The sequence below is a fragment of the Colius striatus genome, chromosome 8 (genome assembly GCF_028858725.1).
Source record: "Colius striatus isolate bColStr4 chromosome 8, bColStr4.1.hap1, whole genome shotgun sequence".
Classification (NCBI taxonomy): Eukaryota; Metazoa; Chordata; class Aves; order Coliiformes; family Coliidae; genus Colius; species Colius striatus.
Genome location: NC_084766.1, coordinates 18,737,683 through 18,764,214, shown reverse-complemented (window position 1 = coordinate 18,764,214; position 26,532 = coordinate 18,737,683). Strand labels below are relative to the sequence as shown.

Here is a 26,532-nt window from a genome sequence, read left to right as displayed (position 1 = left end):
TCTCACCTCCATCCCTGGAAAGGTGATAGAACAACTCATCCTGAATGTTATCACTGAACATATGAAGGAAAAGATGGTTATCAGGGGGAGTCAACACAGATTCACCAAGGGGAAATACTGTTTGACTAACCTGACAGCCTTCTATGAGTGCATCACCGGCTGGCTAGATGAGGGGAGAGCAGTGGATGTCATCTACCTTGACTTCAGCAAAGCTTTTGACACTGTCTCCCATGACATCCTCATCAGAAAGCTCAGGCAGTGTGGCTTGGATGAGTGGACAGTGAGGTGGATCGAGAGCTGGATAAATGACCAAGCCGCGAGAGTGGTCATCAATGGCACAGAATCGAGTTGGAGACCTGTGGCCAGTGGAGTTCCACACGGATAGATTCTGGGGCCAGTCTCGTTCAACATCTTCATCAACCACCTGGATGAGGGGACAGAGTGTACCCTCAGCAAGTTTGCTGATGACCCCAAACTGGGAGGACTGGCTGATTCCCCAGAGGCTGTGCTGCCGTTCAGCCAAAGGACAGGGGACATCTTTCACGCTTACGAGAGAAAACACATTAGGTACCATCATTTCCAGACGAGGCAATATGTGTAGGAGAAGGTGATGGTTGGGAAGTGGGCGTGAGCCACCTTTCACACTAAAGGGAGGGCTTGGATGAGCTCTGCAACAGAAGTCTTTACATGGGCCCTGTTCACCCAGTGGTCCCAAGCATGAAACCTGTAGTGGAGGAAGACTGTAAGAGCTTGTTACATGCTGTGACTGTGGGATGGGACAAGAGGTCAAGACCTCAATCTGGACAGCTGCCACAGAACAGAATGGTCCTTGTGGGCTCTGAACCAATCATTATCAAACATTAAGTGAAACTCAAATACAACTATTAGCTTAAAATTTCTCACTTCAGCATTAAGTACATATCTTGCTTTAATCAAGTGAACTCTGGCTTTGGTTTGTTGACAAGTTCATCTTTTGTGTTACCTTGCGAATCATTGCTGATTATGTCCTGCCAGGAAAGCACTGTCAGGTGAGTTCATGCAAATTGTTTTTCTTTGTGAGAGGCAGGTCATGAATGCTGCATCATTCACTAGTCACTGCCAGAGCATTTCATGGTTGATTTCCACTGTGATGGGTAGAAAAGATGTCCCAGAAACTCCCTCTTGACCTTGCAAATTCTTCTTTTCCTTCTGTGCCCATGTGACCAAGGCAAGCACTGGGCCTCTCTGTCTCATCTGTCTCTGTCCTTGTACCCTCCAGCTCTACTGCATACTTAACAATTTGGCACTGACTTTGACAGGTAAAGGTCCCTCTCAGGCAGTGCCTGTCACCCTTGTCCTGGTCTCTCTGCACTCACCTTTGACTTGTAGTGTATTAACCCACTTCCCTCAATTTCTTCCATTTTTCTTACACAACACTTCTTACTCAAGCAATTCTTCATTTCCTCAGTTAGTGTTTAGAGTAGGGAAACACAATTTAAACTTTTAATGCATTTGCTGTATTTTGACATGGTTAGGAGAAAAGCCCAACTGTCAGATACTAATACTAGTAAACTTAAAGGTAAAATGCTGATGATTTCTGTAATTTTCCCCATTCAAAAATTTTTTCCATCCCAAACAGTAAGAAAACATGTAAATCTATCTGTGAGAACTTGTCTGGAAGACTAGGCTGATGAGAACCGTAGACAATATATGTTCTCCTGCAAACACCTGTGTTGTATTGCACTAGGGGTTTCTTGCATGGAAATTGCTATAGTCTGTTCTACACAATCAACAGAATCAACTATTTCACTGTGAGGGTGAGGGAGCCCTGGCACAGGCTGCCCAGAGGGGTTGTAGAGTCTCCTTCCTTGGAGGTCTTCAAGACCCGCCTGGACATGTTCCTATGTGACCTGATCTAGGTGACCCTGCTTCTGCAGGGGGCTTGGACTAGATGATCTCTAAAGGTCCCTTCCAACCCCTACCATTCTATGATTCTATGATTCTATGAACAGGAAGAAGATGATGTCATCACAGTGAAGAATATCCCTCCACCACTATCCTCCTGTTAAAATGGCTCACCACTGGCTGTGTCACTTTGGTGGGGTCACTTCTTAGGGCTGTTCAGTTTCTTTGATTTCCTCCTTTAACTTCTCAAACAACTCTGTTATCTCATGCTTCTGTCTGGCAGGACTGAAAGGTAAGGTGAGGGGGTGCATTTCATCACTTAGTATCAGCATTAGTTACTTTTTTCTTCATGTTTTAAATGCATGATTTCTCATCTGTTTTCCTTATTACTTTGGTTACTTAATATCACAAAGCGTAACCAAAGGTTTTGTTACTTGATGATTGCTGATTTTTTCTTGACTTTTTAATTGTCAGTGAGTGAATTTTTCCAGTGTCATTTTTCTTTATATCCAGAACATACAGACTGACAGCAAGTTACATGTTTCCATGGTTTTTTGCAATAATGATAAGCAACTTATAGAAGTTGCTGAATGCCTCTAGTTAAGGCTCTAGTCCAAGTTTCAGCAGGACTGTGTTCAGGTCCTGTCTGTACCATAGATTCTCATCTCAGGCATGGTGGCTCTCTGCCCTATGATGACAGTGTTATAGTTGGGGACAATTGATAAGGTTGTCCCTTCACCTCTTTATTTTCCATGTCATGGACCTTTCAGATAACCTGCTGCAGACTATGGTGGTTCTGCAGCTTGTTCAGAAGGAGTTCCATTGCCCACGCAGACAGCTGGGAGCAACAATCTCAGGAGCTTCACTAAAGCCCAACATCTTGTTTGAAATTTGAAATGGACAGACATCTTCTTTGAAATGAGCAGCCTTTACTTCTATGCCTCTATACCATGTGTAGCACTGGGACTGAGTTTTCCCATTTCCTGACTTTTTTCTGCCTGACTTGGGAAAGTGTTTGTTGTTTCTTGATGCTTCTTGTAGTCTAGAAATAAACACCTTGGCTTTATTTAAAGTGTATGTAGCAGCAGTGTAGTTGTTGGAGTCATTGTACAGGTCACAGGAAAGCTGTCATCAGCTTAATTTCCTTGCCCTTTTTGAGACTAAACAAGCAATTAACCACGTATTGCAAATGGTTGATGAACTTCATTCTTCTCAGCTGAGTTATGTTTTGGGTCCAGTGAGTTCATAAACAAATATTTAACCAAGTGTTTTGAGATAGTTGGTCAAATGTCATTTCTGTGATGTGAAAACTGATGATGTGGTTTTTATCTTATCTCTAGTACCACCCACGTAGCATGTTACAAATATGGGTGTAACACAAACTATTGAATGTTAAACCTTTATTCCTACTGATTATATCAGATCCTTTATCAAATTGCTGCTAGAAATAAGGCAAGAGTGATATTGTGATTTTTCTACAGGGCATTAAGGAAAAACCTATCAGAAAACAGTAAGAATTTAGTAGCTGAGGTGTTATTCACAGTGAGATGATTTCCATAGGCTACTCTGCTAAACTGATCAATGAAAGTATGTAATGAAATGTTCATTATAATATAAGGACATAGGAGCCTGAGGATGGATGTACAGGATCATGGCAAAAGTCAAGCCAGTCTAGAATCCTTTCCAACAGTGGCTTAAAAACTAGCTCCCGATGAACAGAATAAAAGCAAGGCAAGCACAAAGGCATATGCTTTCACACTGCTCAGTCTCCAGTGATTCCTGAGCCACTCTAGATATCTTTGTGCTTGAGTATCCTCAATGGATTTTTCTCCTGTGAATTTGTCCAGTTACTTTTTGCACACATACATCTGCTGAGGGAGGTGGTGGGGGCATCATATTTAGGAGACATGTAGATGAGGTGCTAAGGGACATGGTTAGTGGTGGACTTGGCAGTGTTAGGTTAGTGGTTGGACTCAATAATTTTGAAGTTCTTTTCCACGGAAAGAATTCCATGATTCTATGATCTAATAAAATGGTGTTCCACAGCTCAAGGGAATGGTGTGTGAAGAAACACCTTCTTTTGACTGTTTAAAACCTTCCAGTTGCTATTTTAGTGCTCTAATAGTGCTCTTCTATATAGGAAGGATATATGATCAGTCATTCCCTTCTTACCTTCTTCAAATCCTTCACATTTTCATCAGTATGCTATATCCACTTTATTAATAGATTTTCCAGACCAGAGCAATCTAGTCCATTTAAACAGTCCTTCTAGATCTTAAGGCATCCTACATGCCTTGATCTAAGGCTTTTCAAGGTCTGTTCTGTCCTTTGGGAATCACAGCTTCACACAGAATTACAGCTAAAGGTCCACCCTAGGCTTCTATGGTGGCATAAAGAGATATCCTTTTTGTTCTCTATTCCTTTTAATGTCTAATATTTGGTTTGTTTTTTTGAGCATCTTACTTGGCATAGAGCCTTCTTAATATCCAGACTACAATGGAGGAAAAAATAATAATAACTCTGACATGGTCTCCTCTTCTATGATTTCAATCTGACAAAAACCCAAAGGGTACAGGATGTTCTCTAGGAGTACTGGCAGACTCTCAGGCTGTCATAGTTTGACTTGACAGCCATTTCTGGTAAGTAAGAAGGGGCTGTAAAGATGGCTCCTGTAAGAAGTTGTTCAAAACTCTCCCCAGCTCTGAGCCAGACCCACTTCTGGGGCTGAGCCAATTGAGTGCCTCCACAATCACTTTTTAAGAAGAAACCAGAGTAGGAGGTTTCTCCCTGTTTCTTCCTCCTTCTGTCCCTTCTTCTTTTCGGGCCGGTGGTGGTGCAAGGAGTAGGAACAGTGAGAGAAACAACCATGTGGATGCCAAGGTCAGTGAGGAAAGAGAGGAGGAGGTGTGCTGGAGCAGAGACTCCCCTGCATTCTACGGAGAGGACTGGTGAAGCTGAGATTTGTTTGCATTTTGTTAAAGACCCCGCATGAAGGGCAGAGATTCATATTGATAATGACCTCGTATCAGGGGCAGTGACTTATTTTGCTAGAAACCCTGAATCAGTGGTAGAGACTCATTTTGCTAAGAACCCCAAGTCAGGGGCAGTGATTCACTTGATTAAAGACTGCGTTCCAGGGGCAGTAACTATGGCCAGAAGAGTCCATGTCCCAAGGGAGGGATCCTGTATCTGCAGAAGCTGCAACTCTGGCAAAGAACCCACGCCAGATATTCATTTAGGACTGTCCCCCGTGTGAGGGACCCTGTATAGGCAGAAGCTGCAGCTGCTGGGAAGAACCCACACCAGAGAAGTTCATTGAGGACTGTGTCCCAGGGGAGGGACCCCGTATTGGAGCAGGCGAAGAATGTCAGGAGTCGTCCTCATCTGAGAAGACAGAAGCGGCAGAGCCCATCTGTGAGAGACTGACCACATCCCCCACTCCCTGCCCCCCTGAGCTGTTGACGGGGAAAGAGGTAGAGATATCGGGAGCAGTGAGCTGGGCCTGGGAAGAAAGGAGGGATGGGGGAGGGAGATCTTAAAGTGCTGGTTGTATTTTCTCAATCATCCCACTCCTTTTTTTGCTTTTATTCTGTTCTATTTCTTGTAGAATAAACTTTCCTACTTTCCTCTCTAAGCAGAGTACTGGAGTCTGTTTTGCCCAGGACTATAATTGGCAGCGAGCCCTTCCTGACCTTGTCTTAATCCACAACACCCTTGCTTATCTTGTTCCTCCCATTTCACTGGGGCCTCTGCCATCATAACGATGGTGGGGATGGATGGGGATTACCGAGTAAGAGGCTGTCATGCTGCTGCTGTGCTAGCTGGGTCAAACCACGACTCAGGTTAATAATTTTTAGAGCCTCTTGCATTTGTCTGTCCAGATACTGCCCTTCACAGCAACAGGAAAGGGGGCTGCTGCAGCACACTGTGTTTGCATGTCTAATTTTTCTCAATTGCCTCCCAGCCTCCTCCTAGCGAAGAGAAAGGGTAGAAAGCCTTTGTCCTTGTAAAGGCTAAAGAATAATGGGAAGTTTGGCCTATCTGAAGAGATGCTAACGTTGCTGATAATTTTGCAGTTTTATCTATAGTCTTCATGAGATCAGGTAGACTTTTCTCCATCAAAACCTGCTTTCCTATCCCTTTCTTTCTCCACTAAAGCACGTCAAACATATAATTTTTTTCCTCTCAGACTGAGAAAAGATTCAAAAGCTGTCTCTCTTAAGTTATACATACAAGTATTATCCAGCCTTGATAAAGTGCTTGACTCGAGGAGATAGCCCAGGAGACTTTTGAAAGAGGTTGAAGCTTGCACAGTTGCTGAACAGAGTATGAGTAGAAAGAATGGTATGGAATGGTATGGAATGGTAAGGAATGGTATGGTATGGAATAGAATAGAATAGAATAGAATAGAATAGAATAGAATAGAATAGAATAGAATAGAATAGAATAGAATAGAATCTTTTCTGTTGGAAGGGACATACAATAATAATCTAGTCAAACTATCTGACCACTTAAAGGCTGACCAAAACTTAAAACGTGTTATTAAGGGCATTGATGTTAGAAATTTGATAGTGTATCCTTGCCTCTCAACTTTCCATACAACATCTCAGTGCCTGGAGTTTAAGGGTAAAGCCGTCTTTTTCAGAAACTGAATCTGGTTTCAGTTTGTGTGTGGCACATATATAATTGTGTAAGGGCTACCCTGTGTAAACTTTCGATATCATCACACTCCTCTCTGCATAATTAGCCATACATTCCAACGTTGTAGATGTTTACAGCCAGATAGCTTCCTTTGCCAGCAATATTTCTGAACAGTGATCCTGAATATTAAAATGAAGAAATACTGAAAATGGTTACTTTTATTTGACCTGGAAGTCAGGGGATAGACCCTGCTTAATACCCTGGATCCAGATTTCCTCTAGCAGGATCCAGATTCCTGGGTCAAGATAAAGACAGTTAAGGAAAGAAAAAAATCCAAGTGATACAACGACTCCCCACCTCCTCTTCTGGAATGGAGTTCTGTTTCTGCTTAAAGAGCTGTGTTTGCTACACTGATTTTCACTTCCCTCTTTTGCACTTGTAGTCCAAGTCCTTAAGAACTGCTTGAGCTCTGAGGTAGTTGGATAGAACGCTTCATGAGATACTTTGTCCGTTGACTCTCATCTGTTAGCCTTCCTTTTCCTCTGCTCTCTTCCATGCTTTTCTCTTCAAGCACTTGTTACTTTGTCATATTTTTGTCCTGGTTTCCCCCCAGCTGGCAACTTACTCCCTGACCCCAGTGGGATGGGAGAGAGAACTGGGAAAAACAAGTAAAATATGTGGATTTTAACAACATAAATACAGATTAACAGGACAGAAAAGAAGATATAATAATAACAATAATAATAGAAGATACAGAACAAGTGATGCTCAATGCAATTGCTTCACACCACTGAGCAGTGCCCAGCCAGTTCTCAAGCAGCAGCTCCCGGACAGCATTTCCCTGCTTTATATACTGAGCATGATGTGAAATGGTGTGGAATATCTTGGGCTCCCCAGGTGAAATGTTTGCGCAGCAACCAAATTGTGCCTCTGTGTTTAGACTACATATTTGCCTGGTATGATGCTGTTCACAGACTATGTAGCTATGTCTCTTCTATAGTGTTACTCTCCAAGGATCCTTGCCATGATTTGGATTCTACCAGTCACACAGAAGGCCCTTGGTTACAATTGTGTATTTCATCCCAGACATGGAGGAGGAATGTCTAGGAAGAACTTGGAGTTATGCCCTTTTTCAGCCACAACACCTGCCTCCACTGTGCTCAGCTACTAGAGGGACTGGCAGATGTCAATCTATGCATGAGGGCAAACAGTAAGAGTTTAAGCTAGGCTCTAAATAGTTTTGCATTTTGAGTTTATTTGATGGCATTACACCACGATGACATTAGTCCTACATGAATGATTAACCAAAGGAACACAAGATAGAGAAGTAAAAAAATGAGTAAGGTAACAAGGAGTTCATCCTTAGTTTGTTCATTCTTATCTGGAAGAGATTAATAAGTTAATTTCACATCCAAGCAGGCACAATTGGCTAGCTTTGGTGTCAGCCTATAAATAAACATGGATTTCCAGGTCCAACATTAGACTCTTCTGATGCTCGATTTTTCTTCCTCAGCCCAGCATGGAGCTCCTGGGAACAACCACTGTTTTCTTGCTAGTCTGCATCTCATGCATGCTTCTCTTTGCCACATGGAGAAGCATGTCACAAAACCAGAAGCTGCCTCCTGGTCCCACTGCAATTCCCATTGTTGGAAACATACTCCAGCTGAACCCATGGAACTTGCCTCAAAGCTTGAAGAAGGTAAGGGTCTGTCTTTTTCTTTCCCCTGTTGTCTCCATTGCATATAAACCAAAGTTCAGTCCAGATTGTCTCAGCTTAGTTCACAAGCTCAATTTGCACCAACTAAATATCTGACTCAAACAGAAACAAAAGGTTGCCCAGAAATACATGCTTCTGAAGTCTATATATTGCAATAATCTGTATATCCAAGTCTATATATTTGCAACAATCATGTTAAGGATGAGTCCTGTGATTATCTCATGGCAGTACTGCAATTTGCAGTGGATTTGCAGTCAGGGCACTGATGCTATTGCAATATTTGCTATTCTTCTCCCATATCCCACTTCTCACCACACTGGAAACGCAGCGTGGTCCTTTTTGAGAGAGGATTCTGCTCTACGTTGCTGCCTCTGCTTTCTAGCAAATAGGTAAGATCTCCTGGGAGTGGAAATAATGAGCAAAAGGGTCAAAGCCAAGAAAGTTTGGAGGTGAATTGTGCTTCCATTCCCTCCCCTGGCTGATGTCACCCACCTGTCAAACAAAAGCTGTGTGTTGCAAGGCCTGGGAGGGAATAGGTGGAGGCAAGTTCAGCTGGGGTGCCTGTTCTTTAGTGGATTCTGAGGGGATTGTGGCAAATGGACAGGAAGGGTGGATGTCCCTGGGGTCTTCAGAGCAAAATTGTTGTGGTGGCTGACATCACTGTGTGTATTGTCCGATGCACACATAGCCATATCAGCTTGATTTTGCCTTGGAGCCTGTGAACGTCGAGAATCATGAGCATCCTCAGGCATTTCTCTTTGCTTCAGAGCACTAGGTGATTTGGCTTCCTACCATAAAAAAAAAAAAAGAGACTATATCTAGTTTGCTCCTAAACATGAGCATGAGAAGGTGTGTTCCAGGTCAGACCAAGTAGCCCAAGAATCTTTCTGCAATTGTCGCCAAAAGCAGATGTCTCAGACAGAGTACATGATTAGTACAAGGATGTGGTAACTCTCTTCTGATTTATTCACCCAATTTCCAGAGATCTCTGAGATTTTAGAGATGACTGTGGTATGTTTGTGCTCAAAATCTCTGTAGGCACTTGCTTCCATAAGTGTATAGAATTGCTTTTTGAGCCCACTGTGGCGGTTTTGCCTTGGCTGCGTGCCAGATGCCAACTGAATTGTAATATCACTCATCCTCCTGAACTGGACAGGGGAGAGAGAAATATAATGAGAGGTTTGTGAGTCAAGATAAGGACAGGGAGATCACTCAGCAATTACCGTCATGGGCAAAACAGACTCAAACTGGGGAGAAAAGGCTTTGATTTATTAATGAACAATTGGAAGACTTGGTCACTGCTCCTTCTTGGGGGAGGCCTCCTCACACTTCCCACTGCTACACTGTGGGGTCCTCCACACAGGAGACAGTCCCTCATGAACTTCTCCAGCATGGGTCCTTCCCATGGGCTGCAGTTTCTCACATGCTGATCTGGCATGGGGCCTCCCATGGGGGCAGCTCCTCACACCCTGCCCCAATGTGGCTCACCCACCAGGAGAACAATCCTTCAGGTACTGACTGCTCCAGCCTGAGTGCCTCACAGGATCACAAGTCCTGACAGCAAACCTGCTCTGGCGTGGGCTCCTCTCTCCCCACAGACTCCCAGGTCCTGCCAGAAACTTGGTCCAGAGTGAGCTTCCCACGGAGCCACAGCCTCCTTCAGGCATCCACCCACTCCAGCGTGGGCTCCTCCATGGGCTGTGAGTGGATCTCTGCTCCCCACTGGTCCACCATGGACTGCAGGGGCACAACCTGCCTCACCATGGTCCTCACCACAGGAGAATCTTTCTTTCAGGGCCTAAGCACCCTCTTCCCCATCCTTCTCCACTGACCTTGTGTCTGCAGATATGTTTTCACATTCTCACTCTCTGTTGCTGCCGTGGTTTAGCAACTGTGCCCCAACTTCTTCCCCTACTCCAATGTTATTCACAGAGGCTTTACCTCAGTCACTAACTGGCCAGGCCTGGGTCAGCTGCAGGGTCCATCTTAGAATTGACTGGTCCTAGCCCTGTCAGCTACAAGGGAAGCTTCTGGCAGATAATCGTTTAAAGAAGCCACTCCTGTAGCCCTTCTGCTACCAAAAACCTGTCCCAGCCAAAAGCACTACACTCATGTAAACTGTTATCCACTGTGCCCTGTAGAAAGGCATTTGAGACTCTTTTGCCAGCCCTGTGAAGAACTATTTTCTTTTCTGGGATTTGATCTTGAAACTCCACAAATTCCACTCATATTCACTATTTCTGGTATGCTTCCCTCTTACCCTAGCTATAACTCCTACTTGAAAGATCTCTGTGTTGCTGCTAACTACTGTCATGGTGCAGCAATACTCAAACAAGAATACGTCACCCCTCAAACCCTTTGCTACATTCTCTTCACAGGATTAACATTCAGAAATATTGCTTTTTGTGTTCCTCTTTCCTACAGCTCAGCGAGAAGTATGGTCCCGTCTTCACAGTACATTTAGGCCCACAAAAGGTTGTGGTGCTCTATGGCTATGATGTTGTGAAAGAAGCTCTGATCGATCAGGCAGATGACTTCAGTGGAAGAGGCGTTCTACCACTGTTGAAAAGATTCTTCCGAGGCACAGGTACACCCCTAGTTAATTTTGGCATACAAAGATGATGCTTTTAGTGCTTCAGGAACACACCTGAGGGTGCAGTGGAGGAAGGAGTAGTGTCTTTCAATTACTACTTTCATTCATACAGATTAGCAATAAAAGACTAAAAGCCCAGCTCATTACTTGGACCCTTGAGTAAATTGGACTCCTGGGTTTAACGTCTCAGCTTGGCTTCACTGAATGCTTTTCTATTTTTAGCATCCTTCAAATTCCATCTATAATTTTGTTCATTAAATATGCCTCTAAGCTCTTATGTTCATGTCTGAAAATTTTAACAATATACAGACAACTAAGGAATCTGCAAAAGGAAAGTCAACAGCACAACAAAGACACAAGATTGTATAGGCTGTCCCAATAAGGGCCACATGCAAAAGTAGGCCCCAAGTTTATTCACCAGGGCAGATCCCAGTATGGCATTTATCTGGGTAAATAGTACCTATTCCATAGCACTATAGTACAGTAGCAATGGCATTGTCAATAAGGAAGGTGCACAGCACAACATGAGCAGTTACACTGCAAAGACCATGTGTTTGCAGCCAAAATCAATCCAATAACAGTGTTACCTCCTTAATTACATCCTAATGTAGTTACTCTAGAAAAACATTCAGTTTTACTCAAAGTGCTGTGGCAGATGGATCAGATTTGTCACCTCCAGAATTACAGAGAAGTTACATTTTTGGGCATGTAGCAATTGCAATGTAACTCCACAGAATGGTATCTTTTCATGTTGGCATACTTACTGTGAGGCTTCCATTCAGAGGGAGAAAAAATGATGTTTCCTCATGGAGTTCTCTTTTGCCTTCCTGTGCCAGGCATTGTGACCAGCAATGGGGAGACTTGGAGGCAGCTCCGGCGGTTTACACTCACCACCCTGCGGGATTTTGGGATGGGGAAGAAGGGCATTGAGGAACGAATCCAGGAGGAAGCTCAGTTTCTGGTGGAGAGGATCAGGAACACACAAGGTAGGACATGCAACCTTGTGCCTTCTGGGCTGCCCTGTGTATCTGCAATGAGACAACGAGAGGTGTAGGTCTGCTTCATCAAATCTGCTACCCAAGAAATGGGCATGTGGTAGGCCAGTCATTGGTACTGTGACAGTATGGATGAATAAATGTAGGAAACTGGTGTTGGAAAGCATAATTTACCCTGTTCTGTGTGACAAACAAGAAGGGCAGTGCCAAAGTGAATGGCCTGGCCCCAAATCTGAGGGTTTCCTGGAATTCAGCCATTCACACAGAGTTGGGCTCTCCCAGGTATCCGAGCAACATCCACTTCCTTGCCTTGCCTCCTGCAGCTCTAAGTAAATAGATCTTGAGCAAGTGGGTGAACAGAAAACTAATTTACAGATATTTGGGTTTGGGTCCAGCCCATCTGTACACTAGACAATATCTCCCAGTATCAGTGATGTGCAATGGGAACAAGAACTCTAAGCTGCTTTTGATAGCAAAGCTTAAGGTAATCCCCTTACTTTCAACCTGTAAATGCACTTTCTGTTAGTATACAAAACAATGTTACTTCTAACTGCTTCCCTTGAGAGTGGCCTTGTACCAGCCTAGACCACAGGCTTCTTTTCCACGGCCAGGCTTCGATGTGTGCTTATTCTGCAAGGGTGTAAAAGCAGATGGATCTAAAAGGATACTGAAGCATCCCTGTTGCCAATGAGCCCCTAGAAAATCCAATCTGGCTTCATAGACAAAAATTCCTTCCACAAAACAGAGAAAACACTCTCACCTGCACTGGTCTTACCCTTTCACTAGAATAGTAATACTGTATTTCCTACATCCTGTGCAAACTTCTCTGGCTCACCTTGTTACAGCCTCTTTTACAGTGTACTAAAATAATTGCTTTGCAAGCAAGATATACACAACTGGGAAGTATAAAGCCATTATTTATATAATGCAAATAATAAATAATTAGGACTACTTATCTACTAGGCTCAGCATTAATATCACTTTTAATCCTGGCTGAGTGCCAGGTGTCCACCAAAGCTGTTCTATCACTCATTCTCCCAAATTGACAAGGGAGAGAGAAATATAACAAATGGCTTGTGAGCCAAGATAAGGACAAGGAGATCACTCAGCAATCATCATCACGGACAAAACAGAATCAACTTGGGGAGGACTAGATGATCTCTAAAGATCCCTTCCAACACTACTATTCTATGATTTTATGATGTATCGTAGAACATGAACAATCACAACAGAGTAGGGAAATCAGAAATAAAAATTAAAACATCTCCCCCCACTCCTCCTTTCTTCCCAGGTTTCTACCTCCTCCCCTCCAGCAGCACAGGGGGACAGGGAATGGGAATTATGGTCAGTTCATCACAGATGGTCTTTGCTGCTGCTTTCACTCTGGGGGACAACTCCTCACACTTCCCACTGCTACAGTGTGGGGTCCCTCTCATGGGAGAGAGTCCTCCATGAACTTATCCAAAGCAGGTCCTTCCCATGGGCTGCAGTTTTTCATGAACTGCTCCAATGTGGGTCTCAGCCATGTGGTGAAGCTCTTCACGAATTGCCCCAGTGTGGGTCTCATCCATGGGGGAAACAGTCCTTCAGGAACAAACTGCTCCAGTCTTGGTTCCCCACAGGGTCACAAGTCCTGACAGCAAACCTGATCTGGCATGTGCTTCCCTCTCAAAGGGTTCCCAGGTCCTGCCAGGAACTTGCTCCACTGTGAGCCTCCCACAGGGTCACAGTTTCCTTCAGGCATCCACCCACTCAAGCGTGAGGTCCTCCACTGACTATGCCTGGACTCCACTGACTGTGACTCCCCTGAGGCCTCCATGGCTGCAGGGGCACGGCCTCACCATGGGCTGCATCACAGGTTGCAGGGGAATCTCTTCTCTAGTGCCTGAGCACCTCCTCCCCCTCCTTCTCCACTGACCTTGCTATCTGTGGAGATACTGTTCTGACATTCTCACTCTCTTCTGCTGCTGCTGCTACAGTTTTGTATCTGTTCAGCAACTTCTTCCCTTCCTCCAATATGTTAATCACAGAGGTGGTACCTCCATCACTAATTGGCTCATCGGCAGGTCCATCTTAGAGCCGACTGGTGCTGGCCCTATCAGATGTAGCAGCAGTTTCTGGCAGCGTTTTTAAAGAAGTCACCCATGTAGCCCTGCCGCTACCAAAACCTGGTCACACAAACCCATGACCTCTGATGAGACATCTGCTGAGTAGTCAATGGTCAGGAAGTCATGTCAGGCAGAGAAGGGTTGGTGCCATTGCTCCTTCAAACAAGGTGATCCTCAATGCTGTCAATTTGCCATTTTCTGACTCCTTGTTTTTCTTTTAGGCTTTTAGACACTTTCATGCTGTTTCTCCTCCTGAAACCTTGAGATGCACCCTATCACTGTCTGCAATTATACCTTTCGTTGCTTTCTTGGATGTAATCTCACTTTTTTCTCACACCATAGTTTTAACAGCTTATGCAGCTGTGCTATCAAAACTAGACTTTGATTACAGCTGCTTGAACCCCAAGGAGAGAGTTTAAAACTGAGGTTATGCTAACAGAGTTCAGAAAAGTGTGCAATAACCGAAAGACTCGGGCAAAGTCCTTCTGGTTTTATTAGGTTTAGGTTTATGGTGGGAATCTTTCAGCCATTTCTAATAAATAGGCTATAAGGCAGACAAGGCATGTGACAGTTGAAGAGGAACAAAGACACTCAGAGCAATGTTCTGCTGAGAAGAGGACAAAAGAGATACTTAAACAGGAAAATTAGTTCACTTCAAGAAGAGAAGAATAAATTACACAAGATTTTCATCATTCTTTTGAAGGAATACAAAACCCTGGGTCTCAAAAGGATGCAAAACTTCCCTGCAGTGTCAGAGGAGAGGATTATGCCTGAAAAACTGAAAGCAAAATACCACTTTTATTTTTTTCTTGTTGCAGAGCAACCCTTCAATCCTAGCAACTTCCTAATCCATGCTGTGTCCAACATCATCTGCTCCATTGTCTTTGGGGATCGATTTGACTATGAGGATAAGAAATTTCTAACTTTAATTGAACTGCTAGAGGAAAACAATAAGTACCAGAACTCTCTGCAAATACAGGTGTGTGTCATTAATTATCAAATGTGTTTCCTATTAAAATATTTTATTAATGAATATTTATTCATGTTGTTTATTTGAATTGGAGTGGATTTTTCAAAATTTGGAGATATTTTTGAAAGCCAAAAAGGCAATTAAATGACCAATTCCTGTTGTTTTTTCTTACCTTATGGAATTGTCATTGTATGTCCAAAGGAGGACATCATTGCAAAAGTTGCTCAAGTGAAGTCTATCCTTTAATACAGTGAAGCCATAAAGTAAAAGGCATTAAAATCCATTTGAGTAATAAAGACTTGCTGTTCCAAAACAGTTTAATTGCCCCATTTTCATAGTTATTGTTAGGAGAACATTTTATTGTATCCACATTAACCAGAATGTGCTTTTCCAACATTTTATACTTACAGATGTACAATTTCCTTCCAACTATCATGGATTTTTTGCCTGGGCCTCATCAAAAAATGATACAAAATATTGGAAAAGTTGATGAATTTATTTCAGAAATCATAAAGGAACACCAGAAGACCCTGGATCCTACTTATCCTCGAGATTTTATTGATGCGTTTCTTAACAAAATGGAACAGGTAATGTAAGAGCAAGAGACTCACTGCTTGAATCCTAGCTTTTTTTCAGCTGTGCAGGCCACTGGGCTTCTGCAAATGCAGAGGGGAACTTTTGTTGGCTTTTGTTGGCATGTCAATTTCATTCTTACCTCTCCATTTTTAAACAGCACTGGGCAAAGCTAGGAAAGCTGAAGACCAATCTGGCTGATGTAATTCAATGTTCCTCCCATATTAAAAATGGTTCATATAATGGTTCAAAAATGGTTATATTCGAAATTATTGTAAATGCTGTCATTGGGGAGAGTGTCATGTTTTTGAAAGCACATTAGATGTGTTTAAAAACATACATTATGGGTACAGGACTTTTCTTTTTAGACAGACTGCTTGAGATTCAAAATGTTCTGCCAATTCCTCCCACAGGAGAAAAGGAATGCTCACTCACATTTCACCATTGAGGCCTTGAGCAGATCCACAATTGACTTGTTCCTTGCAGGAACAGGGACTACCAGCAACACACTGATATATGGACTTCTGATTCTCCAGAAATACCCAGAGATAGCAGGTAACAGCAAAAGAAACAAGCAACTGAAAATTTTTCAATATGTCAAGGAACCAATTTGGACAATTCCCATCCCTATCACAGGTGGCAATAGTCCCCTGACAAAAGAAACACGTGTTTGCAGTGTAGAAATGTATATTAGTCTTAGTTGTAGGAAACAGATGTCAGTATGAAGAACAGTCATATGTTCCTGCTGTGCTAAAAGCAAGTTTTGCTGTAAATATGGGGAGAAGTTTAGACAAACAGATAGGGAACATTCAACATTTATTTCCTAACAGAGAAGGTTCAAAAGGAGATTGATTCTGTGATTGGCCGAGACCGAAGCCCCTGCATGGCAGATCGGAGCCAGATGCCCTACACAGATGCTGTCATCCATGAAATCCAGAGATTCATTGATTTCCTACCATTTAACGTTCCACACGCTGTCATCAGAGACACCAAGTTCAGAGACTATTTTATCCCCAAGGTCTGTTTGGCTGTGTCTGAGAAAGGTCATAATCTCTTGAAAACAATGATGTGTTCTATTAATTGTACTGTATTTTATTTTCAAAAGCACTGAAATCTTATCTAGAATTGGAATAATTTTGTTTGGAAGAGGATTCTGGAAGTCATTGAGCCCACCCCCTTATTTTAAAACTAGGCTCTTCTATGTGAAGAGAGTTTTATACTTTTTTTTTTCATGTAAATGTAAGCAATCAAAATTCTGATTTATTTGGAGGCAATTTTAAACACTCCAACCAGACTTGACATTAAAATTCATTTTAAAAAATATTTGCCATACCAATGGCACACATTTTGATTCATAAAATGCTCGTTTTAAATTGGTTAAACTTTGATTATCCTTCTATTCAGCTCTGGGAACTTCTTAATGCTGTTTTGCTCTGTCTCCATTTTAAGACTCTCCTCTCTTTGTGAATTCAGGACACTATGATATTCCCTATGCTGACTTCCGTTTTACACGACAGCAAGGAATTTCCAAATCCAGAAAAATTTGACCCAGGACACTTCCTGAATGCAAATGGCACCTTTAAAAAGAGTGACTACTTCATGCCATTCTCTGCAGGTCAGTCTTCTTTCTATTTCACAGCCTAGGCTATCCTCTAGGAGAACCTCATTTTAGTGCCTCCATTGCCATGGTCTGTACAGTGATGTCTAGTGGTCTCCTAGAGTCATTCCTGGGCAGCTCCAACACCTGTACAAGAGTTTCAGTTGACTTTCTTTTTTTAGCAATGTGTTCTACATGAAGATATGTATGAAATGGACTTAGTCACATAACTTCTTTCTCCAAACTTATTATCAAACAGCAGCAGAACATGAGAAACTGAAGCCTTCAAGCTGCCTTTGCCACTGAGCATTCATATTGTTCTAGACACTTAGCCCCTAGTTTAATTTGCTTCCTCAGAATGCTGCAGTGCTGTCTATCCATTCTGACATGTCTGAACTTCCATGGAACACGGGTTACAATAAGTTACCAGCAAAGGACTCCACCATCACCTCACTTTTTATTTTTTGCTTGCAGGAAAACGCGTCTGTGCAGGAGAAGGTCTGGCCCGGATGGAAATATTCCTATTTTTAACAGCCATCCTGCAGAACTTTACTTTGAAACCTGTTTTGGACTGCAAGGACATCGACATTTTCCCAGTGGCCACCACTCTAGCAAATATACCCCAACCTTATAAGGTCTCCTTTCTTCCACGTTAGCCAAGTGAAGAGAGTTGCCAGGTCACAAACTCATGAAAGCTCTGGTTGACTGCAGTCATTTCCCACTCTAATGAGACTGAAATACTCAGATCACTTGCTAGATATTGTATGGAGAGAAATGTGCTTTGAACAAAAAAAAAAGCATTGTGCTTTTATAATCACCACAGCTGGCTCTAAGCAGTGGCAAGTGTAGGCAATTGTATAGGGAAGAAGACAGATTCCTGTATAAAATTACACAAATTCCCTCTACACGTGTGTCAGATTCCTACCTGGCTCCTGATGTCCCGATGTCAAGGTGTGGGGACTAGTGCACTGAGAGCCCAGCTGCTGCTGGCCCTATCACTTGATCCTCTGAGCAAGAACAGATGCTTGTACTCCAAGGATTCCTCAAGACTCTACTTGAGGTATCTCTTTCCATATTTTCAGGTTTTTTTCTGACCTGTTTGTCACAAAATAAAAGTAAGCATAAAACAGTGGGTTTTTTTCTGTTAGAAGATGATAAGCTACTGTATTTTTGTCTCAATACATATTGTCTCTTGTGGTGGGGATGGAGTTTATCAATGACTGGGTAGATGTGTCCTCTTTGGGTGTGATTAAAATAAAGTATTTGTGAAGTTACAATTTCTAATGCAAAATAAAACAGTACTGCACTGAATTGATGTTTTTTCTGAGGTCCTAGAAGAACGTTTTTTAGTGAAAAACCTGCCTCCACAAAGGTTATACTCCAAAATATCTCCCAAGTTTTGTGCATATCTGATTCTTTCATTTCACTTGAAATTTCGTAACTTGATCACATTCCCTTCAATGTGTAATTTATAGTGATTACAGTGAAGACTGAAACTGCACTATGTGGAAAAAGACAGTAACTGTATTGTTACCACAAAGACATTAACCATTTGTGTGAAACAGGCACAAATTCTACCTAAGTACATATCACCTAAGTTATTGCCACCTGCCAAAGAACATCAACTATTACAAGTCTTCTCACCAGCCAAAACCAAGCTAAGTCCTCCATACTTCTCCATCAGCTGTACCATGACTAAAATAGGCAAAAACGAATGTGCCACCTGTGGTACAAAAAGCAGTGCAATAGTAACCAATGACTACTCACAATTACTTCATCTCCAAAGCAGTTGCACTGACTGCTTTCATGAGACGTTTCCTCCCTGGTCTCTCCTCTGTCAGCCCTCCCTTTCCTCTGCTCTCTTCCATGCTCTTCCCTTCAAGCACTCACTACTTTATTCTATTTTTGTTGTGGTTTTCCCCCAGCTGGCAACTTACTCCCTGCTCCCCTGGTTGGGATGGGAGAGAGAATTGGGGAAAAAAAATTAAAATCCATGGGTGGAGATAAAGACAGCTTAAATAGGACAGAAAAGGAATCAAGGATAACAGAAGATACAGAACAAGTGATGCTCAATGCAATTGTTCCGCAGCACAGTCTAGTGCCCAGGCAGTTCCCAAGCAGCAGCTTCCAGTCAGTATTTCCCTGATGTGAAACTGTATGGAATATCCCTTGGTCTCTCCAGGTGCTACTTACACCTAGCTAGGTCTCTTTTGTGGTGCTAGTCTCCAAGGACCTGCCATCCTTGCTGTGATTTGGATTCTACCAGTCACACAGAAGGTCCTCAAGCAGAGAGGGGAAGAGTTACTCAAAGACAGAACTGGAAACACAGGTGTCATCTCTTGGCTAAATTGGGATGACACTTTCATGCAGTCCTCCAGCAATCCCAGGTAGTCATTCCCTAACATTTCCTCCCACTAAAGTCCCTTGTGGGATAAGCTTTCCTTCCCATTTCTGCTTCCTGGAGGCGGGATACTCAAGAGTTTGTGAAGGAATTTGCTATTTCATATTTCTCTTACCTGAAAAGCTAAGTGTCCACTGGCAATGCATGCTAGATGGATTTCCAGCTTCAGAGTTGTCCTGGTTTAGGCCCATCAGGGACCAAAAGACCATGATTAGCCTCTAATCGTGGATTGCCAAAAGGCAGGGAGAGCTTAATTGCCACTTAAGATTCAGGACAAAACAGACCAGGCTACTCAGCTTGGGGAAGAAAAATAATTTAATGCAATACCAACTAAAGCATAACCTTAAAACCCCAAAACATAGCCAAAATAAAACAACACAGAGTGGTACAATGATGAAGAGTCCAACCAGCCTTTTAAAACCACCTTCTCCCCACTCCTATTCTCTTCCCGAGCTCAGAGCCTTGATCCTGGTGTTTTTACCTCCTCCCCGCTGAACGACCCAGGGGGGCAGGGAGTGGGGGTTTCAGTCAGTCTATTCCTGATGGCTTCTGCTTTTGTTCCTCCTCAGGGCAGGTGGGTTCCACACCAGTCCTCCCTGCAAGTCCGTGGGTACCCCACACACACGGCAGCCCTGCACAGGCTGCTCCGAGGTGCATTTATCCCAAAGGCTGCAGCTCCTCTCTGCCTCTCCTGTGGGGCTGCTCTGTGGCGTGCAGGCTCTCCAACACGGCCTCAGCCCTGCCATGGCCCTGCATGGGTTGCAAGGGTACAGCTGCATTCTCACCATGGCTTGCAGAGGGGTCTCTGTTCTGGTGCTCCTCCTTCCTTCCTCCTTCTCTGACTGTGGGGTCTGTGTGGTCGCCTCCATCTTGTATCACTCTTACACCTCCTGCCAGCACTTCAAATTCCTGTCCCATAAATAGTGATGGCAGAGGCACCAGATTGGCCCAGCCGGGCCGGAGATGGGTCTGAACCCAGGAGCTGGAGGAGAGTCCAAAAACTCTTTACTGGGTCTTCACTGCAACCTCCTCTCCCTGTTACCAAGCAAAAGCAGCTCCTTGCTAAACCATGACAGTGTTCAGTAAGAAGAGCTCCACTGAATTACCAACCTGGTAATTAACAGTGTTAATTTGGCACACAGGCAGCTTTTTGTGCTGAGCATGCCTCTTCAAAAACTACTGGAGTCAAAATTCATGGTTAAAATAGCGAGAGGATGAGCTAAGTTAATTGAGCATGTGATAAAGCATCTTCTTCCAATTTTACTTGAGGTCTAGGCAGTTACAGAACATAACTGCAGGAACACTTGGCGCAGAGCTTAAAACATGCTCTCAGACAAATGTAGTAAGTTGGTTTATTGTAAATTTATAATAATTACTCTATTTCAAACAGATAAAAGTGAATACCAAAGTGAACTGTTTTTGATACCATGCTCATAAACTCCAAAGGTGCAGGTATCTTCTCAACACAGACCACAATGAAGGGGAAAAAAGAAGTTTAGTTCCTAAGGGAAAATGTCTTTATAGGTTACAGAGGTCTTTTCCTAGATACTTTGTCTGTGACATGAGACTAACATACAGATAGCAAATATCAATGTAAGGGTTAGGGACAGGTCTAGTGACATTTCACTGTGGAATAATGGAGGCAACAGAACCTCCTGAGAGGAGGAAAATATTAAGCTTTAAGCCTGAATACAGCCTACTGTATTCAACAGACACAAAAAGTTACCAGTTTTGATGTTAGTTGCAACCAAATCCTTGTCAACATACAGAACTGCTGCTGTGCCACTTCAACAGAAATCAGTTTGACTCATAGCCCAACTCCAAGACTGTTGAAATTTCATCGTTTCTCCAGTTTCTTGTATTTGGCTTCTGCATAAGGAAAGATAAGAATATTTTAGGACTGGATAGGTAAAAGCTTCCAATCTTCTAAGCTACTATACATTTTAAAACACAAGTAAATTTATATTATCATTTAGGGTAATTTTATACTAAAGCACTTAGGCAAATGAAATTCCACAATCAAAATTTTAACAACCAAGTGCTTAAGTCATATTAATTTAAGCTAAGGGGACTTTGTGACTAGTAGAACTTTATGAATCCTTATATTTACAAGACTAAACATCTTAAAAAATGTGGGTCAGTGAATACTGTAAAAGAGAAATCAAGCCCTCCTAGTAAGCTTTAGTTGAATAATATCTGAACTAGTCCACCTCCATGTAACTTGCTAATCTTTTCACAGTGCTTACCACTTCACTTTCAAAAGCAGCATAGGCAATTCTGCAGCTCAGGTTTGTTAAACAGAAGAGGAGTTTACTTTGTCTTTTTAAATCTCCTTACAGGAGACAATGTTGTCAGGTAGTAACAAAAGAAGACAATAGTTACCAAGTTTTTTTGAATATGCATCCAATTTATAAGCTGCCTGCTCCAGAGCTGCAACTTGTTCCTCAATTAAGTTGATTTGTTCCAGATATGGCTGAAGAGCAGCATCTTCAAAAAGCAGAAACATCTCATTTGTCAGTTCTCACTAATTTACTTCCAAGAAACAGTACACACATGAAAAAACAAGAATTTACTATTACATTCTTCAGACAGAAAAATTTAAAAGCTCCTTCTTTCCCTTGCCCACAAACCAAGCAGTGATACTAATGGCCATGTTCCAGGAAAGCTTGAACTAAATAAGAGTACTGGCTATGTTCAACACACGTAATTTTGATAGGGAATCAAAAGAAGTGTTATTTCCTATCAGATCAAAAATTTAGGATAAAATAGGACAGAAAATCAGATGTTTTTTCACTTACGCTACTCTACAGTGTATAGCTGTCAAAACCCACTCAAGATTAGCATTATATAGCTGCATGTCTACCAAGTTTTCTTTCCTTCAGCACCTAAGCGAGCATGAACTGACTCTCAGATGCCTCATTTCCCAAACATACTGTTTGTTATGCCCCTGCCTTATTGGTTTACTTACATTTTTTATTTAAATCTTTCAGATTTCTACTGATGTTTATAGCAATATCTTTCATTTCTAGGTACTTCAAGCTAGTCAGCTTATTCATGTTTTCCAAGAGTTTGTAGTCTTCACTGGTGCCTTAAAAACAATAAGAATTTATTTTCATTAAAAGTTGATGCCATGTGAATGGGGTGCAGACTCTTCAAGAGGACAAGAGATTCCAAACCAATAGACATAAACAGAACACAAAGAATAGTTTAGATGGTAATACAGGTATTAGTGTTGATCTCCAAAAAGAGAGGTGACAGTTTATGAACTGTAAAAATCAACTGGATTGATGAATACTTATTGATTTGCTTTTTCTTTTGAGAAAAATTAACTAATCCCTCACATTTCTGCTCTTATTCTGCCAGTTAAACACTCATGCTTACAAAATTGTTAGCACAAATCCAGACTTGGAGCCTTTCCATGTACTCTTCAATTTCACGCAAATCAGTAGTGCCAAACTGCTTTCAAAATTAACCTATGCCATCCACAAACTTGTTGAGTACTTTACCTTGCTCCAGTTAATACTGCACAGTGGTTTATTCTAAAGCATGAATGTTGAATGTTAGAGAACATGTGTCTGATCCCTGCTGCCAGGAAAACAAAACAGCTGCATATGTTCCACTCTTGGTTGTGCTGCTCTTCTAGTCCTTCTTAACCTAGCCTCCTTTTGTTTTCCCATGCACATCTTCTGCAAGACTAAAAATATTTTTTTAAACTTGCTGATATCATACTCAATTATTTTGAAAAATATTTGTGCTATTCTGGCACTTGGTGGATATGACTAACTCATGTTGTTAGTAGTGATAGGAAAATGCACGGAGTGTCTTTACAAATAAAGAGGTGAACAAGGTAGCTTAGCAGGCCTCAGCTAAGCTTTGCAAAGAAGTGGCTTGGCAGGCCTCACATGGGCTTTGCCTCAGTCAAGAGGGAAAAGAGGAGGGTCTCAGGTGGCTGTGGAGTTAGCACAAAAAGAGGCTGTGCCATCCAGGGTAATACTGCAGTGGACTCTTCCTTTACTTGAATAAAGTTTAGAAAACTCCTCTGTCTCTGTGTGAGCACTGACTCCTGGTTATGAGATTTTTCTGAACTAGTCTAGTAACATGCTGGACTTGAACTGCTAGTCTTGGCTGGTAAGTACAGTTTGGACAAACTACACAACAGATTTCTTCAAAAGAAAAGAAACAAAAAAATACTTAGAGGTCAGTATTACAGGGCCTTACCTGTCAGTTCACCTGTTAAATAAGTGGCCATTTTGTTGAACATGTCTTTACAGAGTTCATTGATGTCTGCCTCTGCTGGTTCCTTAGCTTCCTCTGCTGTTTCAATAGCAGTATCTTCTAATCAGAGCACAGATATTACAAGGTTAGAAGAAAGTCACCAGGTACAGAAACACACCATAAATGTAGACTTTTTTTTCCCCTTTAAGTTGACTATACCAAATTTCCGCATAAGTTACCTACTTTACGCAAAGGGCTAACAAACCTAGGCTGCTTCCTTTAAGCAATGTCAAGACTATTTCAAAATATTGCTTTAGGGAGCTTTTAAGGGGCTGGTACCTGGTCTGAACACACTTGCAAATAACAGCCCCCTCCTCTGCTTTAGACAGTAAATGAATTGAGGCAGAAATTTTGAGTGACTTCGTGCACAGTGCTACTGATGATTATTTCTGGTCACTGATTCAGAACAGAAGCGCAGTCTCCCCACAAGTCCATTTCACGAGGAAATTCCCCCTCCTGCAGAAAGCAGTAATGACCGATTTCCTTCTCTAAACCCACTGCTAGCACAACCTGCCTTTGTTCTGCTCTTCGCAGGAGCAGCCGAGTATCTCCCTCTCTCAACCCGTCAAGCTGCAATTTGCTTAGTCGGCCGCTCTAGCCATGTTGAACCTAGGGGCTGCCCCGAGGCCTCCGGCTCCGTCCGCCAAGCAGCCGCGCGTGGGGTGCCAGGCCCGCGGGGGGAGCCCTCGGGGACGCAGCCGCTGACCTCCGCAGGAGCGGCTGGCCGGCCGACGGACGCGAAGCAGCGGCCCCTGCTCGCAGCCGGCCCCCACTTCATCGCCGCAGCCCTCCTGGCGCCGGCGGCCGCGGCCCTACCGGGCAGCTCCTCCCAGCACCGCGCCGGGAGTAGGCCGCGGCCTGCTACGGCCCGGCCCCACCACTCGGCCCCGGCCCCACCACGCGGCCCCGGCCCCGGCCCCGATCCCTTACGCTTGGCGGGCTGCACGCCAGCCTCAGACAGCCCCTCCGCCGCGGTCGCCATGGCGACACGCCCCTTCCCTCAGCGCTCGCTTCCGCCCCGTGTTCCCGCAGGGCGCAGGCGCGGCGCGGTCCGGCTCCAGGGCAGGCCGTGGCCGTCCGTACGGGGGGTTGGCCGCTGTGAGGGGTTGGTTGGCGTGGTGCTGCCGTGGCGGGGCCTGGCAGCCGGCCGGCGCGTAGATCCAGGGGCTGCTCCCCCAGCTTCCCTCCGTGTCTTGAGGGCTGGCTTGTGCTGCCACGTGCAGGAGGTGTCCGATAGGCAACAGCTTCAGCTGCAGATACAAGCAAGAACCTTCATATGGCAGGAGGAGAAAGACAAATACCAACGTGTAAAACCTAGCACGAGTTTATTTTTTACCATCTATAAAAGGCTGGTTTGTGCTTGACGTGGCTTAACTGTCAGTCTGACAGCCGAGTCAGATGATCAGGCCCAGTCAGCATGGGTTTATGAAAGGCAGGTCCTGTTTAACAAACCCGATCTCCTTCTAGGACAGGGTGACCCACTTGCTGGCTGAAGGAAAGGCTGTGTGTCTTGTCTACCTTGACTTTAGTAAGGCATTTTACACTGTTTCCCACAGCGTTCTCTTAGAGAAATTGTCTGTTCTTGGCTTGGATAGGCAGACGCTTTCTGGGTGAAAAACTGGTTAGATGGCCGGGTCCAAAGAGTCATGGTCAATGGAGTTAAATCCAATTGGCAGCTGATCACAAGTGGTGTCCCCCAGGGCTCAGTACTGGGGCCACTCCTGTTTAATGTCTTTATTCATCATCTGGATGAGGGGATAGAGCGAACTCTTAGTAAGTTTGCAGATGACACCAAGCTGTTGATCTGCTCTAGGGTAGGAAAGCTCTCCAGAGAGATCTAGATAGGTTGGATGGCTGGGCCAAGGCCAATGGCACGAGTTTCAATAAGGCCAAGTGTTGGGTCCTCCACTTGTGCTGCAACAACCCCCAGCAGCGCTCTAGGCTTGGGCAGGAGTGGCTGGGAAGCTGCCAGGCGGAGAGAGACCTGGGAGTGTTGACTGACAGCCAACTGACATGAGCCAGCAGTGTGACCAGGTGGCCAAGAAGGCCAATGGCATCCTGGCCTGTATCAGGAACAGTGTTGTCACCAGGAGGAGGGAGGTGATCATTCCCCTGTACTCTGCTTTGGTGAGGCCACAGCTTGGGCCATATCCAGTTTTGTGCCCCTCTCTACAAGAAGGACACTGAGGTGCTGGAGAGGATACAGAGGAGGGCTACCAAGCTAGTAAAGGATTTGGAGCATGTCTCATATGAGGAACGGCTGAGGGATCTGGGGCTGTTCTTTTTAGTCTTGCAGAAGATGTGCATGGAAAAACAAAAGGAGGCTAGGTTAAGAAGGACTAGAAGAGAAGCACAACCAAGAGTGGAACATATGCAGCTGTTTTGTTTTCCTTGCAGCAGGGATCAGACACATGTTCTCTAACATTCATGCTTTAGAATAAACCACTGTGCAGTATTAACTGGAGCAAGGTAAAGTACTCAACAAGTTTGTGGATGGCATAGGTTAATTTTGAAAGCAGTTTGGCACTACTGATTTGCGTGAAATTGAAGAGTACATGGAAAGGCTCCAAGTCTGGATTTGTGCTAACAATTTTGTAAGCATGAGTGTTTAGCAGAATAAGAGCAGAAATGTGAGGGATTAGTTATTTTTTTCTCAAAAGAAAAAGCAAATCAATAAGTATTCATCAATCCAGTTGATTTTTACAGTTCATAAACTGTCACCTCTCTTTTTGGAGATCAATACTAATACCTGTATTACCATCTAAACTATTCTTTGTG

The 26,532-nt window shown here is 43.4% G+C and overlaps 2 protein-coding genes across 6 annotated transcripts; one reads left to right on the top strand and one right to left on the bottom strand.

The window, feature by feature from the left end:
* Positions 1-8,044: 8,044 nt before the first annotated feature.
* LOC104549995 (cytochrome P450 2H1) lies at positions 8,045-17,734 on the top strand. 3 transcript variants are annotated; one of them, XM_062000699.1, is made up of 9 exons: positions 8,045-8,224; positions 10,667-10,829; positions 11,672-11,821; positions 14,757-14,917; positions 15,319-15,495; positions 15,895-16,036; positions 16,312-16,499; positions 16,955-17,096; positions 17,553-17,734. In XM_062000699.1, exons 1-9 carry the CDS (start codon positions 8,045-8,047, stop codon positions 17,732-17,734), a joined length of 1,485 nt encoding a protein of 494 aa, XP_061856683.1. The 3 variants fall into 3 exon arrangements, with proteins under 3 accessions (XP_061856683.1, XP_061856682.1, XP_061856684.1); XM_062000698.1 differs by having other exon boundaries at positions 14,757-14,923; XM_062000700.1 differs by lacking the exon at positions 15,319-15,495.
* Positions 17,735-19,785: 2,051 nt separating this feature from the next.
* Positions 19,786-24,964, bottom strand: BLOC1S2 (biogenesis of lysosomal organelles complex 1 subunit 2). Of its 3 annotated transcripts, XR_009819184.1 has the most exons (6): positions 24,685-24,964; positions 23,698-23,814; positions 22,448-22,567; positions 21,862-21,966; positions 21,206-21,348; positions 19,786-20,461 (listed from the first exon to the last, which is right to left on the bottom strand). XR_009819184.1 is itself a non-coding variant. In XM_062001258.1 (5 exons), the coding sequence occupies exons 1-5, from the start codon at positions 24,734-24,736 to the stop codon at positions 21,317-21,319; spliced, it is 426 nt and encodes a 141-aa protein (XP_061857242.1). In that variant the 5' UTR covers positions 24,737-24,964; the 3' UTR covers positions 20,818-21,316. The 3 variants fall into 3 exon arrangements, 2 of the variants coding, with proteins under 2 accessions (XP_061857242.1, XP_061857243.1); XM_062001258.1 differs by lacking the exon at positions 19,786-20,461 and having other exon boundaries at positions 20,818-21,348; XM_062001259.1 differs by lacking the exons at positions 19,786-20,461; positions 24,685-24,964 and adding an exon at positions 24,269-24,576 and having other exon boundaries at positions 20,818-21,348.
* Between the last annotated feature and the right edge of the window lie 1,568 nt (positions 24,965-26,532).

Coding starts and splice junctions, on each gene's coding strand:
- LOC104549995 (XM_062000698.1), top strand. CDS start 8,045: ATGGAGCTCCTGGGAACAACCACTGTTTTCTTGCTAGTCTGCATCTCA. Junction 10,830..11,671: donor AAGATTCTTCCGAGGCACAG/GTACACCCCTAG, acceptor TTCCTGTGCCAG/GCATTGTGACCAGCAATGGG. Junction 16,037..16,311: donor GAAATACCCAGAGATAGCAG/GTAACAGCAAAA, acceptor ATTTCCTAACAG/AGAAGGTTCAAAAGGAGATT.
- BLOC1S2 (XM_062001258.1), bottom strand. CDS start 24,736: ATGGCGACCGCGGCGGAGGGGCTGTCTGAGGCTGGCGTGCAGCCCGCC. Junction 22,568..23,697: donor TTTAACAGGTGAACTGACAG/GTAAGGCCCTGT, acceptor ATTGTTTTTAAG/GCACCAGTGAAGACTACAAA. Junction 21,967..22,447: donor GAAAGATTTAAATAAAAAAT/GTAAGTAAACCA, acceptor TGCTTTTTGAAG/ATGCTGCTCTTCAGCCATAT.